Source organism: Thunnus maccoyii, chromosome 10 (genome assembly GCF_910596095.1).
Source record: "Thunnus maccoyii chromosome 10, fThuMac1.1, whole genome shotgun sequence".
Classification (NCBI taxonomy): domain Eukaryota; kingdom Metazoa; phylum Chordata; class Actinopteri; order Scombriformes; family Scombridae; genus Thunnus; species Thunnus maccoyii.
The window spans coordinates 26,589,937-26,608,171 of NC_056542.1; the positions used below are offsets into that span (position 1 = coordinate 26,589,937).

The 18,235-nt window shown below is 39.9% G+C and overlaps 1 protein-coding gene across 4 annotated transcripts in view; it reads right to left on the reverse strand.

Moving 5' to 3' along the window:
* Positions 1 to 18,235, reverse strand: part of plecb (plectin b) — a 128,671-nt gene that overhangs the window by 92,168 nt on the left and 18,268 nt on the right. Inside the window, exon 1 of one of the 4 annotated variants that reach the window (XM_042424037.1) lies at positions 2,214 to 2,551. The exons of the other annotated variants lie outside the window; for them this stretch is intronic. Within the exon in view, the coding sequence (XP_042279971.1) occupies positions 2,214 to 2,259 (46 nt within the window). The 5' untranslated portion in view covers positions 2,260 to 2,551. Of the gene's footprint in view, positions 1 to 2,213; positions 2,552 to 18,235 lie in introns of those variants that run through there. 4 annotated transcript variants of the gene reach the window in all.

Sequence of the window (18,235 nt, forward strand, 5' to 3'; positions counted from 1 at the left end):
TCAGGAAGTGCAACTGAGACTGAAATCGATCTGAGGAAGAGATGGAAAGACACACAGAGGCAGAAAGAGAGAGACTACTGGAGAGATCACATTAATTACACACGCTGAACATCTGACAGCTTCCTGGAATCATACCCTCTTTTTGCACTTACTTATCTAATGATACTACACATCAACAGGCCTGTTTTGTGCAAAGCAGTGACACACAGGCACACATGCATGGATCTGCACTACAACTACTACTACTAAGAGTATCACACTATGTTTCCAGTAGCATGACACTGTAGGTTAAAACATCTGGTGAATGAACATCAAACACTAAGCTGCTCCACATAAGTCTCTGAGGTCCTTGTCTAACTTTTGCACTGTGGTGAGATCCAATAAACAGTTTTGTATTAGTGTGACTGCGTGAAGACTCACACACACCTTCTACAGAGAGAACTCAAGTGTCAGCCAAAATTACATAAAGATTTATTTTGGGACACTGATAAACCTGAGATCATGTCCAATGTTTTTATCATAAATCCCATCTGGCTTCTCCAAGTGTTCCGTAATTCATTAATTCTTTAATTCAATATCAACATCATGCTTGAGCACACTTCCTTGGAAAAACAAGTTGCTGGGTGTTGGCTGGGGTCTGTGTGTTAAGTCAGCACAGTGTTCATTTATCTCTATGACCACCTCTATCCTCCTGGCTAACAGTGGCTACCTGTTTTAAGACAGACTTGGAATAATTGTGAACCTATCTTTTAATCTGGATGTAGAACTTCTATAAAGCCATAAAGCCTTATGAGACACTGTATGTGATACAATAAACTCGACTTGCCGATTGTCTGCTGCTTGCTTGCTTGTGTAATCTAGGTATGTATGCCCATACTGTTTAAAGACTGCTAAGAAATACGTCTATCACCACATATAGGTTACACGCATGACACTCAACAAACACTGTGTTTATCGTCAAGCAAAACGCCATTTACAGTTTACTGCACTGTTGGAGACATGTCACTCATCATTCATTGACAACAGAAACCAGAGCAGCATGTGCGCATAACTGGTTCTGAGAGGTAACTCCTGACAGGTCACATGATGTAAAGAAGTAACCACAGTTGCAGTAATGAAAAAGAAGGACAATACTGGGGATGCACCAATCCAACTTTTTCAGTCCGGATGCCTATACCTGGGCTTTGGGTATTGGCCGATGCCGAGTACTGATCCGATACCAGTGTTTAATTAATAAGCCATATGCCTCACTGTGTGGAAGAGACTAGGATCATTCCTTTATGTGTAAGGCAACGTCAGACTTGACTTAAACATTGCTTTCCTCACTTTGTAAATCAATGTAACAAATAAAAACATAGATATAATTTTACTGCATTGTTCTTTATTAAAATAATTTTATCCAATATCAGATCTGCCCATTGTCACCGATACCCGATCCAGCTATCTGAGTCAGTATTGAATATCCGCTATCTGGATCGGTATCAGTACATCTCTAGACAATACAAATGATGCCAACTGGTTCAAAAGGGAAAGTTTTTGCTAACATAAAGCGCAAAAGTGACAGTCTACTAAGTGAAAGTTTGTGGTTTTTTTATGTCTTTCATTTCTTGTTTTGTATGTAATAATCAAGGGATATGTCACTGCCTGTCACATATGTGCTGACACAGTTACAAATGAGTAAACATAAAGCTGTCTGTTTCAGTAAATACAAATTTTGCCACTAATTCTAGGTGGGGCACGCTGTTCCGAGTTTGCATGGTGGGTTTTGCATGGCAAATGTGAGGTCTGAGTGCTCATCACTCAAATACCAGCATGCATTACTCCTTCAGTGTTGATCTTTTTAAACAGGCAGGGACACAGTGACACAATTTTCAGTGTCAACAGCTCAAAGGTAGGAGACATATATCAAACACACCGGTCAAACACAGGCAAGAGGAGATCCTTCTAACCTTTAGTTCGTCGTCCCTCTCTACCTAAACCATTGTGAAAGCTGAGTTAAAAGTGTCTGAACAGGGGGATATTATGAGCTTCCGCTGCTTCTCAAACAATGCCTGCACCCCTCCCTGTCTGCCTTCCTATAAAGACACAATAACACAACAAAATGTCCCCCTCATTCTTTGCTGCTCTGCCTGGTAATGCTATGTACATCTATGTTCCACAGACAAATACAGACGTCTTTAATGCTGCTAATCAATATCAAAATATGGAAATACCTTTTAGAGAATTAATCTCATTTTGGATGGACCTGGAGTTGTCCATTGTCACTTTTTGGCCTCCTTGTGAAGAATGATGACAATGAGCGTTGTAAATGTTGATGTGGGAGTTTCAGTAGTTTTGCCTCGTTCCTGTATTGCTGAAGAGATGACAAAATGTATGTCTTGTCTGAGTAGATTCCCTTGTCTGAAGTCTTTTCTGTCTCTCTTTGGCCACTGTCCTCTTCTGTTTGCCACTGCAGATCTGCTGACTGGGGCTCTCCTCTGTTTTGGTTTCTGTGCTACACCATGTGCACACACACTCATTTACATTCTCTTACACACACGCGCACACATGCACACTCACAAACATTCTTCGTGTGCAGGCATCTGCACGGTGCAAAGCTCCTCCCTCGTCCCCTCCTCTTCTTCCTCCACCTCCTCTTTCACCTAAAACTGGCTTTTCAATCAGTCACTGCACCGCGAGCCCAGCCAATCACCGAGTCACACTGCTACCTGCTTTGCCACAAACCAGCCAATCAGGATATGGAGTGGATTACCTGTCAATCATTCATGTGAAAATGACATTAGGAAGTGTTTGTAGAGGATACAGATAAATAGAAACCCAAGGGTGGATGCATGTCCATTTTTCAACTATTATCTTCATCACCATAGGGTCCAGAGGACAGAAAAAAACAAATAAATATGTGTGTGTGTGTGTGTGTGTGTGTGTGTGTGTGTGTGTGTGAGTGTGTGTGTGTGCACGCGCGCGCGCCCAGCACCACACCCAGATACTGGCAGTAATTCCCAGGATGAGCCTGCTGCTAACGCAGACCAACCACAAACATATGGGGAGATACAACAAATCTCTCTCTAAATCCTAACCAAACTAGCTTAGCGCTAATTATACATTTACCAGTTGTGAGCATCTTGGCACATTATGACTGAGGGACAACAGTTTTTCTGTAATAGTACCTGATTTTGACACATTGCAGCTATAGTACCTTACAAAAGATAATAAGCTAATAGTCAGGTATAACTACTGGATTGGTATACAATACATTGTATTAAAAAAATGTATTTATAAATAGCATAAAGTGAATTAAATTATTGTGTGATTGTAAATATATAAAGACTCAAAAGTGTCTTGTTTAGTCATCAGTAAAATAACAAACATTATTATTTGCAACTGATTCATATCTAAAGCTGCATCAATTGACACAACATTGACATATTATCACCATATAAAGTTAATGTGTTTTCAAGCAAATGTTTTTTTTTACATTTACACAACCATCAGACACAGAGAAACATTTACATTCATATGAGGTTGTGTTTCAGGCCACCTGATTAATATGAATCCAATATTAAGTGTCCTTTTAGCTCTGTTTTGGCTTCCACCCTCTCCAAGTGAAGTACTGTATCTGGCTCTTTGGCAGTGAAATGCTCCACTATGTTCAGCAGCTTCTTGCTAGCTTTGTCTGTCTGCTGTTTGGTGAGGCCAGTAGCATGTCAGGGTTTTTTTTGCTGAAAACAGATAAGGTTGGGAACAAGGTTAATGAAACTGAAATTACAGGCCCAAAAACCAAAAGAATATGGACTGAAAAGCTGAGAAGAGCTGATGAGAACTGCAGAGTTGGGTGACAATTCTCTGCAGGTTTGTCTTTACAGGCAACCTTTTCTCAAAACACATAGTCATTTGATCCATTATTAACATAAAAATATTGATTAGTGCAGCTTTAAGAGCATTTTGTCACTTTGTAACTCAGCTAAATAACTAATGAATGACTTTCAATCATGTTTGAACAACCAGCTTAGCAGGAGACTTTATCTTAACCAGTTAGCAACTGTACTGGACTAGAGAAATGTGAAATTGAGACAACTTTGAGTACAACTGTGGATACAAGCAGCAGCGGGAGCAGCAGCCTGAATATGAAGGTTACCTCCACAGGCATTTCAGACATGCCAGTTCAATAAAGAGCAAATGAAAATCCTAAAGTCCCTTTACAACATAAACTCTGTTGCCCACTGTGATACAAGCCTGAGGCAAAGAAATAATAAGTGGTTTCACAATTTCATATCTGCAGGCATGCTAAAAATGTAAGAAAGATTGCAGTGCTTAGATAAACTGTGACTCCTTGAATAGTTCATGGGGGAAAAATTAACAACAAAAAGTAATCTCATTCATAGCAGCTATTATTTCTTTGAAATCTGCCAAATTATTGTACTCAATGTGAAAATGTAGAACTACACCATACAACTAAAAATCTCCTTGGATGAGAGACCCTGAGACAAAAACACATTTATCTGCAGGGCTGTAGTCCAGAGTACAATTCTACTGTGGTTATAGACCTTGAATGTGATGTACTCAAAACACGAATTGAGTCTTAAAATACGTTGAAAAGCTTTGGATGCAAGAATGAAACTCTAATGAGAGGCAAACTCGGCTCTGTCAACATACTGTCGGTCTCTAATGTGAACAAATCCACAAGTATCCTCAGTCAATAAAGCACTTCCTTTGTACTGGGCTGAGAGCATTCACATCAACCTCGGGCTTCATCAACTGAGGGAGCCCTGCTTATATCCAGTAGCATGGGCTGCGGTCAAAGCCACGGGAAATGGATTAGTCTGTAACAAATCAAAATCTAACAAAATAAATGATGGCAAATCAGTCCATCCGCTAATAATCAGTTAGCCTCAGTCTCAGCTCAGACAGCAGGCAGCCTTGTTGCAGAGCTATTATTTGATTGAGCTTTTGTCTGGCCTCTTGTATGTAATAAAGGACGTCTGGAGGAAGTGACTGACACATTTTTGGCAGTGGGGAAAATGAAAGTCTCGCTGTTCTGTACTGTCAAGGAGAATTCAGTCATGTGTGGATATGCGTGAGTGTTTCTGAGTGTATTTGAAGTGTGCATTGCTTGCAAGCGCCTGTGGCAGCTGTCTGAGTACTTCTTGCAAATTTGTATCTATTCTGTACCAGACTTGTACAACAAAATGATACACACATGCAAGCTTACAGATGGATCCAGCTGTGTGTTTTGTGTGTGTAAGTGTTCGACTGCTTGTTTTGGCTGACACAAGTAGCCTTCTGGACCTGTGCCCATTTCTCTTTCGATGCCCGACTCCTGGCATCGTGACATGTTCCATTAAGGATGGCCAGACAGTCCCACAGAAGGATGTTTTTACTAAATTAGTTATTAACAAAGGACAGTACTCATAATGTCGTAGAGTTTTCAATGTGAATTAGTTGTTCAAAAAAGCAGGATGGTTTCTAAGGCAAACAGAAATGGCTCATTTATGAATTATATTGAAACAGTGTTAATTTCATCAATGAAAACTATTATGAAAAATATTAGTTAAACATTTTTCCCATGACAAAAGCAAGACTAAAACTATATAAAATCTTAGAAAAATAAAACTATAATGAAATGCATTACAAAATCTTTGTCAAAGAATGAAAAATAAATGATAATACGAAAGACAGACAAGTGGACATTTAGTCTTATTCAGAAACTTGCATGTATCTGCAGAACCACGCATTATATGCTCCAGTTGTAAAACTTATCCTCTGCTAGCTAGAAGTCTTCAGTAGTGTGTATAATAATATAATGTTAATATAGCAACAGATTTATAGGCTGAATTCATCCACAGTCCCACTGAAAATTCAACAAAATAGCTGAGACACACCTGATAGACAAACAGGCCAGCACAACATTCATAGAAAGGTAAGCTAACGTTAATGTTACTTTATCAAGGGCTGCGGAAGTGGTAGTAACGTTAACATTACTTTCAATCAGCTATCTCAGGCTATCAATAGGAATGAGTGAAGAAATGACTGCAGCCTGTAAACCATCTAAATCTTTACCCCCACATTTGCTAAAGGAACAGTTTGTATGTCCCGAACACAGATAGTGATCAGTAGTTTAATGAACGAGTAACCGAAGCCTCTGCTCTATAATGGAGAGCACAGTTAGTTGCAATAATGCTAGGTGAGCAAGAACAATAGTGGGTGATTTGCTCTGTTCGAATATCCAGAGTTTGGTAATGACAACTGTATTAAGCAGAGTCAGTCATATTACAGAAGAGCAGAGTAACGTGGACATTGTGTGTGTGTGTGTGTGTGTGTGTGTGTGTGTGTGTGTGTGAACTATTTCAGTCTAATATACACAATTAAACAGTGCCTTTTTCACAAACGTTAGAATAGACAACACATATCTATACAATAGAACAACACATGTAACCACAGTTAATGACAGCATCAAAGGTGGCAACAGCTGCTGCCTCAGAATGCTTCAAAGACACACAAATTTAAAATCCATGACAAAAAATTAGACTGAAACTTTCTGACAATGACCTCAACAAAAACTAAATTGTGACTAAAACATTACATTGTGGCCAAAAAACTAAAACTACAAACAAAATCGTTGCCAAAATGAACACCGTGTAGAAAGCAAATTAGTAAAATATTAAAAACATAGCAGACAGATTTGGATACAAACACCTCCATGTGATGCTACACCTGTACTCAACAGCTGGTAAGCTTAGCTACAGTGTGTTTAGTCAGAATATAAATCTAATTAATCATTAAGTCAACTGAAAGGAGGAAATTGCTTACTTATCAAATGAATATGATAATGCGGATAATGAGGAAATGAGCAATATGTGTTTGAGTGCTTTATTTGCTGACATGCCTCATGTTTATTTGTTAGGTAATTAACTGAATTGGTTGAGTCTTAGCAGTTTTGCCAACACCATGTGCACTAATACATGGCCTGCAGCTTGATATTCAATCACAGATAATGCCTCTAATTGCAGGAGTATTTTCCTCACTTGAAGGCAGGACTGGAAATCTAATAGTAGGACTTAATAACTGGATGCAATAAAAACCTGTGAGTAAGCTGTGTCTGATGCAGAGCCAGAAGGAGGTTTGGTGGCAGATTTTGTTAATATTTCTCAAGATCAGTCTAACTCTTACACTATTACACAATGTGTAAAAGGCATGAAGAGGATATATAGATACAGTATATTGTCATTATATAAAGAGTACCTGGTCTTGGTTCAGCCGACTTGGCAGCCTAACGTTCAATATATTGCATATTTTTCTTACATCCTTATTGAACTTTTGCCCTGCGCCTGACATTTGGATTGTGCAGACACTGTCCTCTTGCATTCTTTTTCAAATGTTTTGCTGTGATGTAAAACAAACCATAGGCCTGCAGCTGCTCATTTAGTTACATACTGCAACAAACACAGCGCACAATGTCAAACACTAACTCCTCAGCAGTTCAAGGTTACAGGCGTCTTTAAAGCACTAGCAGAGTTTCATAACTGGGTCTTGGGGAGGAATGAGGGTTATGAGGAGCAGGGCTTTTGTCATGCTAGCCCAGGATGAGCTGGAGTTATTTGCGTCTGTGCAGTTTGTTAGTCCAGAGCAGACTTATAGCAGGATCCTGCCAATCTGCACAAGAGTTTATTAGCAGCTGACCAGCCTATAAATTGTTGAGGTTTATTTGTTAAGGTCTGCTAAGGAAATCTTCTCTCAACCCCTTTTGCCACCTTTTGCTGCACCGAGATGACTTTAACATAGAGCATACCAGCGAGCTTACTTCTCCTGCTCCAATCCTGCCTGTTCTTCACTTCATTACCTTTTTCGGATGTTAGAGTAATAGAAAGAAAGTTTTGTGTGTGTGGTTTGCAGAGTTGAAACTAGTTTAACCATGTTGAAATAACTAATACTGGGCTCACACTCCACTCCAAAAAATGAAACTACTGTACCTTAAAATAAAATAAAAAACAACATATATAACCATTTGTGACAACTGCACATCTGTTAATGAAGACCATGAGACGCATTCAAAAGATGCATTCACTCTTGAGTAACTTACAGTATTTATTTATTGTCAAAACATATTTATATTTCAAAGGTAAAGAATCTACTTTCACACTCAACTAGGTTTGTCAGAGCATTTTATAAACCTATAGCACCATGCTCACATGGTTCTACATAAAACCTTTATCCTGCTGTTAAAAACTATAAGGAGTCATAAAGTGATCAATGATGTTGCTTCCTCTAAATGTCTGATGATATTGGATTTCTAACTTACAGCGTACAGTTCCCTGAATATTCCAGTAAAATGTTCCTCCTAACTTGAAGGCGTATTTTAAAATTCTTTTGATCTAGTACCAAAATAGTGGTCAGAGAGTCACTTTTAACAGTCAGAAATCTCAGCCATGGGTTGAATAATAGTTGAGTCACTAGTGCTTATCTAAAACTTAATCAAACTCTATCGCACAGACCGCCCATTTTGTGCTGTAAAGCAACAAAATACAAACTTCCTCTCCTTCACAAACCTTTGCTTATTTCTCCTTTTTAGGCAGATGGATGAAGCTGGTTTGAAGCTGCTTTATTAGCAGCTTTAAGTTCTGTGTTAACGATTTAGGGATGGGGCCTACTACCATACACTACCATACATCAGAGTTTACTACTGTAGCTTGCATGCCTTGACTCTTGGCAACAAAAGCAAGAATGATCGTATGAAAGGATATAAACTGGCAAATACAAGGCTTTCTAAAAGGTCAACATTTCCAATTAGACCAATTTTGCCAGTTTCTCTCTGTAAGGTTTTTTGGTTTTCTCTCTAAGGGTTTACTGTTCTGTACAAAAAAACTACATCAACCAAAAATCCCTTGCAGAACTTTTTCTGTGAATGACAAACATCACCTAAGAGTGTTTCATAGTCCTGCTTGCTCTCAGCTCAGCTGTTCATTGCCCTCCTGCTCTGTCTACATCAGGCTGGTAGCCCTGCTGTGGACATCCAGACAAAACATTCCTTCTGTCTGAGGTCACCCAGCCACTCAAATCTCCGGCCCAATGTACCGGCTTAGAGCCCTGGGCAGCAGTCAGCAGGACACCAGCTTCCCCACCAAGAGAGACAGTCTCTGTGTTAGTGAGTGATAAAATAGTTAAGCCAATGGACTGAATACAGCAGATCACATCCTGTCAATCAGGGATGTGGTGTATTGTGGAGACAAAGCACCACTGTGGGCAGAGAAACCATATCAGTGTTTTTGAAAGATTCTCTTCACAAGCCAGGGTATCCACAGCTCGAGTGCTATCTTTATTTTAATATTTTGCTTGACTTAAAGTCAAGTTTACATTGTTCTTAGGCAAACCATTTTATAGTTTATTAAATGATTATTTATCTGCTGGATTTTACAGTTCCATGTGGAAACAGAGTTGGAGAAGAGTGTGTCCAAAAACTATTAGATTTTTTTTTTGTTTTCCATGTTGATAAGCAAACAGCATGCAGCTGTTAAGACATCTACAGGGAGCTGATTTCCCTGCTGTAATGCTATATGCAAAGCCTGGTGAGGAATTCTGGGGATTGAGATAGAGAAAGGACAAGGCATGTAGCGAATTACCCCTCCAGGTTTCCATGCTCCACCCTTGAAGACCTAAGACCAGGTCCCATGGGAGCCTTCAAGTTGTGCGAGGTTGTTCCCTATAAAGAGCCTCCCGTTTCAAGATTTGGAAAGACTGGATAAATTACGACAACAAGGCGGACACTGGAAGGTTCTGCTCCGAGTCACATCCTATTATGCAGAAGGGAGAGAAAGAGGGTATGTTTTATGTGAAGAGCAGTGGACAGGGAGTAAGCTCAGGCCCGAAGGTCCCCCACCCACGCTCTGACTCACTGGCTTTAACTCAGAGTCTGTTGTTTGGAGCTCGACCAAGATCATCACTGCATGAGATGCTATCATTTCAACTCTAGAGTCAACCACCAGCTACCAATAGAGCGGAGGCTAATCCAAACTTTGATTAAAAGATGATCTTAGAATAAAACTGACCTCAAAGGTATCTGCAAGGAAATATCATATTTTCAGCACCTGCTATTAATGTTCTTGAGATCACTTTTTATCCCATGTGTTTTTCCTAAAAAGTCCATTCCTCTGCTTCTTTGATTGTCAGATCTGTTGTTATGATAACAATGATCCACTAGGGGCTGTGCTTTCCCTGTAAAGCCCAAATAAGCTCAAGCAGCATAAGGAGTACGGAGTGTTGACAGCAAACTAAATATTGTGATCTTTTAGGAGCTATATGTAGACTGAAGAAAGATCATGAACAATATATGAAAACTAAATGTTTAAGAATGTTTTATTCAAATCACTGTACCCTAAAAGAGCACTGATAAATGTTAGAGTAGTTTAACAGGAAAATTCATCAATTACGTATGGCACACTTAGTAAAACACATGCTTAAAAAATGGAACATACTTCCCATGATCAGAAACCAGAAAACAGCAGAAACCTCCAGGGAGCATTAAGCTGGATGTTCACATAAGGCTGGAAACACTTTGCCAAGCGATGCCTGCTGTGGGCCCTTAGGGAAAGTACATGGAGCTGGCAGCATGTGTGTAAAACAAACCCAATGGTTGGATGGAAAAGTGTGACACTGTTGTGTGCCAACATCACCATTCAAATCAGTCAAATTTTACCCATGAAGCACAGCACTTGTAGTATTTAATGTTGTATGATCAACAAGGCAGATGTCACAATTAGGTAGTGAGCAGACACTTCATGTTTGTGGGCACAAAACCAGATGAGACATGCCTCATGAGCATTTGTCTTGCAACATGTGATGTTGATTCCCCATTAAATTTTTCATCTGAGTAAACTATGCCAATGGAGCTTAAAAGAAAAATATCTGAAATGGTTCAACGTACACAGTTCATTGTGGTACTGTTGTGATAATTATAAAGTGAAAGCAGTTGCTAAGTGGCCACCAAAAGATACTTTCAGAAACTGCTTGCCTAACCGTTAGCCAACAACAGCTGGCTCCCTGCTACATTGTACAGCGCATGCTCATGGCCAAAATACACAGAGCTACGCAGGGCCGTAGCCCCACCTAGTGGAAAAGTCACACCATGCCACTGGGTTTGAGAAGCTGCAAAAATGATTATTTCTTTATCAAAATAGTTGCGAAATAACTTTCTGTCAATAGACTAATCGAATAATAGACTAATCGTTGCATTTCTGATATTATTGCAATCATTCTATAACTGTCAAGACATTTCACTCAGAACTATTAACCTCTTGGTGGTGCCAGAGGAAAAGTCAGGAGATCACCACTGTCAGTAGGATTCATCCTATGGGCACCATGAATGTCTGCACCAAATTCCATGTCAATCTATGCAGTAGTTATTGAGATATTTCAGTATGGATCAAAGTAGTGGACCCATCGACCAACCAACAGACCAAAATTGTATCCCTAAAAGAAAAATACAGATGCTTCCATACAGGGCAACAGAGGTGTGAAAATTGATGTAAATCGTATGATATGGCCTTCACAGTCAATAGATCCCATCCAAACTGAACACGTATGGGAGATTTTAAAGATCTCTCCATCACCATCATCTAACACCAAATGTAGAAATATTTTATAAAGGAAAGGTGTTCATCCCCCCAGTAGAATTCAAGAGACTTGGAGAGTGTATGATAAAGTATTATTATTATTATTAGTAGTAGTAGTAGTAGTAGTAATAGTAGTAGTAGTAGTAGTAAAGTAGCACTGAGCTTGTTCTGGAGGCTGATGGTGGCCCATAACCTTCATAGGACACTTTATCTTGTTTTTTGTTTGTCCGCCTTTTTTTTATCAATGGAAAGCAGTGTTTTCCTGACATAAACAGTACAGTACAGTTTGTCTTGTACTGTATGTCTCAGTATTGTGGCAGTGATTTGGAAGAAACAGCAGTTCAGGAGGCCAAACATGACACCGTTCCAGCAGGAGTCCTGAGGCACACCGTAACAGGCCTCCTGTCTCACCTTACACATGTTCCTTCTAAACAAACTGCAGCTTAATGTGAAATCAACCACATACCCAGTCAATGCTAAGTGAGGGAAGGACAGAACCCTTCCTCTCACTCATGCTCTACCTTTTCCTCCTCTTAATTTCTGTTTATAATCTCTTATTCTTTCTGTTTTGTTTCAGCACTCTGTCTGTCCACTTCCTCTCCCACACTCCCTGAGTACCTCATCATCTTTTTCTGTCTCCACTATGCATGTCAGGGAGTTTCTGCTGGAGGCGCCACTCTGGCTATACTAGCCGCTATGCTCCATTCCCAAGATGGATGGTGAGACTTGTTCTAGATGTGTGACAGATTTACATTGATTCTTCCAGAGAACTTTATGACTTCCTAAAATTGACACCACTTGTTGTCTCTATTCCACCGCTGACTCTTGAAGCTTACTGCCTCCTACTGCAAGTAAAATGAAGTACTAGTTTGGACACCAACAACATTTCAGATCACTTAAATCTCTCTGAGTATGATTTAGAAAACTTTGAGGCCTTCTATCTCTCTGTGGAAAATCATGGCACATTGTCATTGTTCAAGACCAAGGGTCACGGCTTTTACCTGGATTTGCCTCATCAGTGTCCTTCTATTGACAATATCCTACATATTTCAGACATTTCATACATTTCCTACTTTAATGTCTTCCTTTGATGCATTCTGTAAACTGTATATTGCATAAACACTTGTGGTCACTTGTACACTTAAGAATTATTTATAGCTCACTATACATATCTTTAGGTTATTAAAAACTCCCATCTGCCTAAATTTAACACACTGCATTGTTTTTTAAGATGAAACATTGGCCTTGGCCCAACTCTATGCACAGTACATACTTGAACTAACTGAGTAATTGTATTGCCATATCATATTCATGACCATCACTCCTGGCCTTCAGCTGTGAATTCAGGGTATGAATGTAAAGGCTGAAGATGAATGATGGATACCGGAGGTCATGGCATTCCACCCTGCCGTGTAAGCTTTCATGGCTCTGCAACACATCAACGAGTCCTGCCTTGACTGTGATAATAGCTGTAACAACTTCATGAGAGAAAGGTAAAATATTACAAACCGGGCTCATCCCATGCATATGAACTATTCAAACATTTCAGGGACAACCTTGACCAGATGAAAGGTTGCTGCAGCCTCACAGTGCTATATTTCCTGACACAACAACTATGTCAAAGTGCAGCTTCAGTATTACAGGAAGGGCAGAATTAGCAATGATTTGAGATAAGAAAACAAACAGGCACTTTTTTCCAGAGTTTGCTGTTTGACCTCTGGTTTGAGGGAGAGCTACCACACCCCTTAGAGACCCAGTGGTCAATGGACGCATGAACGCACAGGAGGCCCTGTTTAGTTTAGCAGCAGTCTATCATCTCAGGAGTTTGTTTTATCTATGAAACAAAACATGCCTTTTATGTAACACCGGTTTGTGTAACCATTTTTGGGGAATCCGTGAAGCCAGCAATGCCATTTAGGGCAGTTTTTAACTAGCTGCATCTTCTGTCAAAGCAGAAGAGAATGATTGTGAAAGGTATTTGGAATTGTTAACAAGCTTTACTCCTTCATCTTCTGGTATCTTAGACCAAACGAGATTACGTGACCTGCTAAAAGGGTAGAATGTAACAAGTTATTCCTTGTGGCATGTTTGTTGTCTCCAAGGGTGTGTGTGTGTGCATGTGGAAAGATTAGTGGGAAACCTAATGTAAAATCTTGGTGTGTTTGTGTGCGTGTGTGCACGTTGGGCACATTCCCCCCGTCAGCTGTGTGGGGTGACCTGCTGTGACATTCCTGGTCAGTGTGGTGACTGTCACACCGGCTCCAGTTGCCCTGAATACCACTGACCAGCAATAAACTCATTGCATTTCAGTGTCCGGACAGGGCTGACCAAGAAATAGACCGACACACTCATACATACATACACACTAGCACACATCATTACCTGTTAATACACATCACCCCGCATCAGATCATGTGTGAAGGGGTATTTCCAGTATCACTCACTTTGAATGTAATAACCTCTAAGTCTATTTAAGTCTCATTGGCAACACAGTGGAAATGCTTCCACTTGCTCTGGCTTCCAGAAGGATCTGGATAGTATTCAATGTGAATAAAATTACTCCAGCTATCAAAAAGTTCTTGTCTCTCCGCAACAGAGTGCTCCTTCACATGAGAACACAGACGTTTCTATTAATTCCAGCCACGCTGGAACAGATGGTACTTCAATTACTACAGGAGTATGTGAAACAGCAAATACGCTGTCAGCATTCACAGAATTTTTATCCTAATTTGTCTGATTCATTTCAAATTGCATCTGTGAAAAGTAGTTGGGGTTTATGGTGGGAAGGTAGAACCAGCATAGTCTGCTGTGGCACCATCACACCATTTCTAAAATTCGGACACGGAATGGAATTAAATTCAAGACCAATTTGAGCACTTGAATAGAGAAAAGGTTGTTGGCAAAACAGCTTTTTTTAAAGATCAGACATGCCTTTCCAACTCCTATTCTGAAATTCTACAGTGGCAGTCTCAGGAGAAGGCCAAACACCTGTCATTGTGTGGTGAAAATAACACCTGCAGTGACTGGATTTAAGACATTCCAAATTTTAAACTTAGAAATAAGACCTGAGAACGGCTTGTGAAAAGTCAGCAACACTTAAATGGGATAAATGTGAAAAAATATCTAAGATTCCTCAAAGTCAGAACACTAAAAATGGGATATTGGATGAACTTTCATTGAGAAATTTCAAAGGACACTGACATTTCTTTCCTCTTTGGGTCAACACATATCTCTCCATATCCACTAATATATCTTTTTTTTACTCTCGCACATATACAGTTGTGTTCATGCACACACACAGTTTAATAGATCATTTGAGATGGGAAGGTTGGGAAATGAGGGGGAGGGAATGTTCTCCCTGTTATGGAGGTAGTGACTCCTCTACATTTTAAAAGACCTTTCCATCTACAGTAGTATGTTGCAGCAATGGTATGTGAGTGTGTGCGCATATTTGTGTGCTAATCTGTAGCACATCAGGATGTTTATGTTTTCCCCGTTAACTTTTTCATAGCTCATTGGAGCCTTAAAGCTACAATCCCAGACTAATACTTGACTTAATAAAGCGTTGCAGCCCTGCCCTGCAGTACAAAGCAGTGGAGGCACAGAGAGTCTTTGTGTCACACAAAACCCAGGTGTTAGAACTTCAGTATTTTCCACACAAATGTGTTTTCCACACTCTTTTTTTTCCTTTCAGGCCACAAAACCATGTGTCTCAGCCCTTGTAAAAAATCAGGGAGAAACTCCAAACACTAAAATATCACAGTACCCCTGGTTTGTGTAAAAAGAGCAGCAGTAAGGCTGAAGGCACAAGTCCAACACTGACAAGCTGCAAACTGAAAGTTTTGGTGCTCCGATGCAATGCATAAAGATATCATGAACTGACAGCTGCCACTCAGTCTGCTAGTCAAGCAGAATTTATGCGGTCTGAAAGCAAACAACATGTCAGATTAAATAGGATTATCAGTGGGACAACTTCATCTGCTATCAAAAGGACTGCTGTGCCGTATTAAACAGTGAGACAGATACACATCTGTCTGACTCAGCAATGTCATACGTTCAGGCAGGAGCATGACTTTGAACGGTGGAGTTTAAATGGGTTATGACCGAATGTGTGTGAGGTCTTTATACATTGGCATCATATTAGATTGTGAAGGAGAAGACATACATCTAAGAGTCCAAAGCTAAGCTTGTACGTTGGAAGTGAAAGGTAGCAACAAAAGATTTGAAAAAAAAAAAAAAAAAAACTGCTGACTTGCACATCCGTGAAGCTGGGTAATTCCCATTGCACATCAGTATTGAGACATCCTGAAACAAAGAAGGTTGCATTTCATTTGTTAAATAAAAAAGGTTACTATTATGTACTCACCAAAGGAATGATTGATATCTGGGAACAGGCAGAAATGCTACAACAAAGTTAAACAGGACAACAAACTGAATGCAAATGTTCCCAAAACGTTGGTAATAATCAGTCACTGCACAGGACCAGCAAGTCAGGAGTCTGTAAACTCTTATGGATGTTTACAATAGACAGTGTGGGTTGTAATATTACTGCTCACCTTTGTTTTTGCCTGTAAAATTAGTTTGGCTAACCAGGGAGTTTGTTGAAAACATCTATGATCATCTGATAGCTAATGTTTCTTACCCTGTCTGACTTCTTTTTAGCGATGTTGCCACGTTCTAAAATCTCAGCATTTAACTTGGTGAGTACAAAGTTGTTATTACCAACAGGAACTGGATCTGTTTGAAACTGGAATTCCCCTTTAATGAATTATTCACTTACAGTCAACAGAAAAAACATCACAAGCATAGATAGGATGCTTTCTTAATTACTGTATCCCAAAAGCACATGGCAACAACCAGAATTCCCACTGGGAATCATTAACATTAACTGGAAATGGACAAAAATCTGATTTTGTGATATGTTATCTCTGTATACACTGTTTTCTGAATCTCTGTGTGTGTGTACACCTCTGCATCCAGCCTCATTTTTATTTAGCTCCTTTCTGTCTCTCTCTCTCACCATCTCTTACGCGCACACACACACACACACACACACACACACACACTAACAGACATAAAACACCAGAGATCCAGGCATAAAAGAACAGCAGCTTCTGTTCTGCAAAATCATTGAGTGTTTGACAGGAAGTCCGACAGATTGGGGAATCATCCCTCTGGAGCTCCTCTCGCTCCCTTAAAAGGCCCTAAAGGAATCCCAGCACTGTTGAGCTTTTCAAGCCCTGCCCCAGCGTAACCTCTGACTTTAGTTGTGTGTCACTGCTAATCTATCCCAGGCAGCAGGATGCTGACACACATGAAAAAAATAAAGTGACCCAAAAAAAAAAGGAACAGCCCCACTCTTTTTTGCTGCACAAATCTGACAGCTCTCACAGCACAGCAACATGGCAAAACAGACAAAGCTAAGCACTTTCTGATCCACACATATGCTACACAGAGACACACCCTGCATGAGTTAAATGTGCTTGCTTCATTTCTGCTGTTGTATTAGAAAGAAATACAGAAACAGAAAAGTTCCATTACCGAGATTTTCCTTTTCCTTTTTGGTTTGCACGGCGGGTAACTGGCAGCTTGAGCTCTGAAAAGGCATCGTTTGGCTGCCCTGCAATGAGGGGAAATGTCCTAAAATGTCATGCAACTGAATATAGACGTATTACGCCAAATACACAGATTTCTCTACCAACGGCCTACTTTCCATGAGCATTTCACCTGGCACTGACGTCTGCATATGGCTGACCTCAATATGAATTCAGCACTTTGTGTTTGTAGTAGTAGTGGCCAGAGTGGGTTCCAGCAAAAAACAGCTTACTGCAGTGGGGGGAGGAAAATATACTGTACAAGTTTAATTGATGTTACTGGCAGTTATGAAGACCCATGCATAAAAGTTATTTTTATTTAAATTTATTTAGGTTTCTAAAAGTTGTGTAGTAGGTAGGTTTGTTTTTAAGCCACGTTAGCGTGGCTCTAGGGATACCAATGTTGGTTGGGTAGTCAGTCTGACTGAAACATCTCAACAACTATTTGATGGAACTGAACTTTGGTGACCCCTTCACTTTTTATATAACGTAATAATCAGGCCAATATTTTTGGTTTTTTAGATGGTTTATGGCCAAGTGCCTGCAAAACTAATGACATTCACATTAGCATCTGCTGTAATTGGGTTTAGTGTTACTTATTTTGCAAATCATAAATGTTAGCATGCAAACACACTAAACAAAGATGGTGAACATGCCAAGTAGGCTATCAGTATGTTAAGCGTCATTGTGAGCATGTTAGCATGGTACAGCTTGACAGAGCTGCTAGTGTGGCTTTAGACTCCTACTGTAATTTTGTTGAGGTTCTTGTGACTGAAAAAATTTCTAGCAGGGATAATACCTGACAGTTGGTGGAGATGCAAATACGACATACGAAAGGCAGAGATAACTCTCTACTCTCCAGGTGGATGGCATAGACCCAAATGCAATGCAGCCACAAGGCATGTTGGATGTGTGATAGAGATGAATCTCACCATCTCCCATTCTTTCTTGCTAGCATTGTCCTACTGCTAATATATATCAGTCTCTCTGTAATGTAATGAAAGAAATTCTGTAAGAAATCTGTGATTGAAGTAGAAG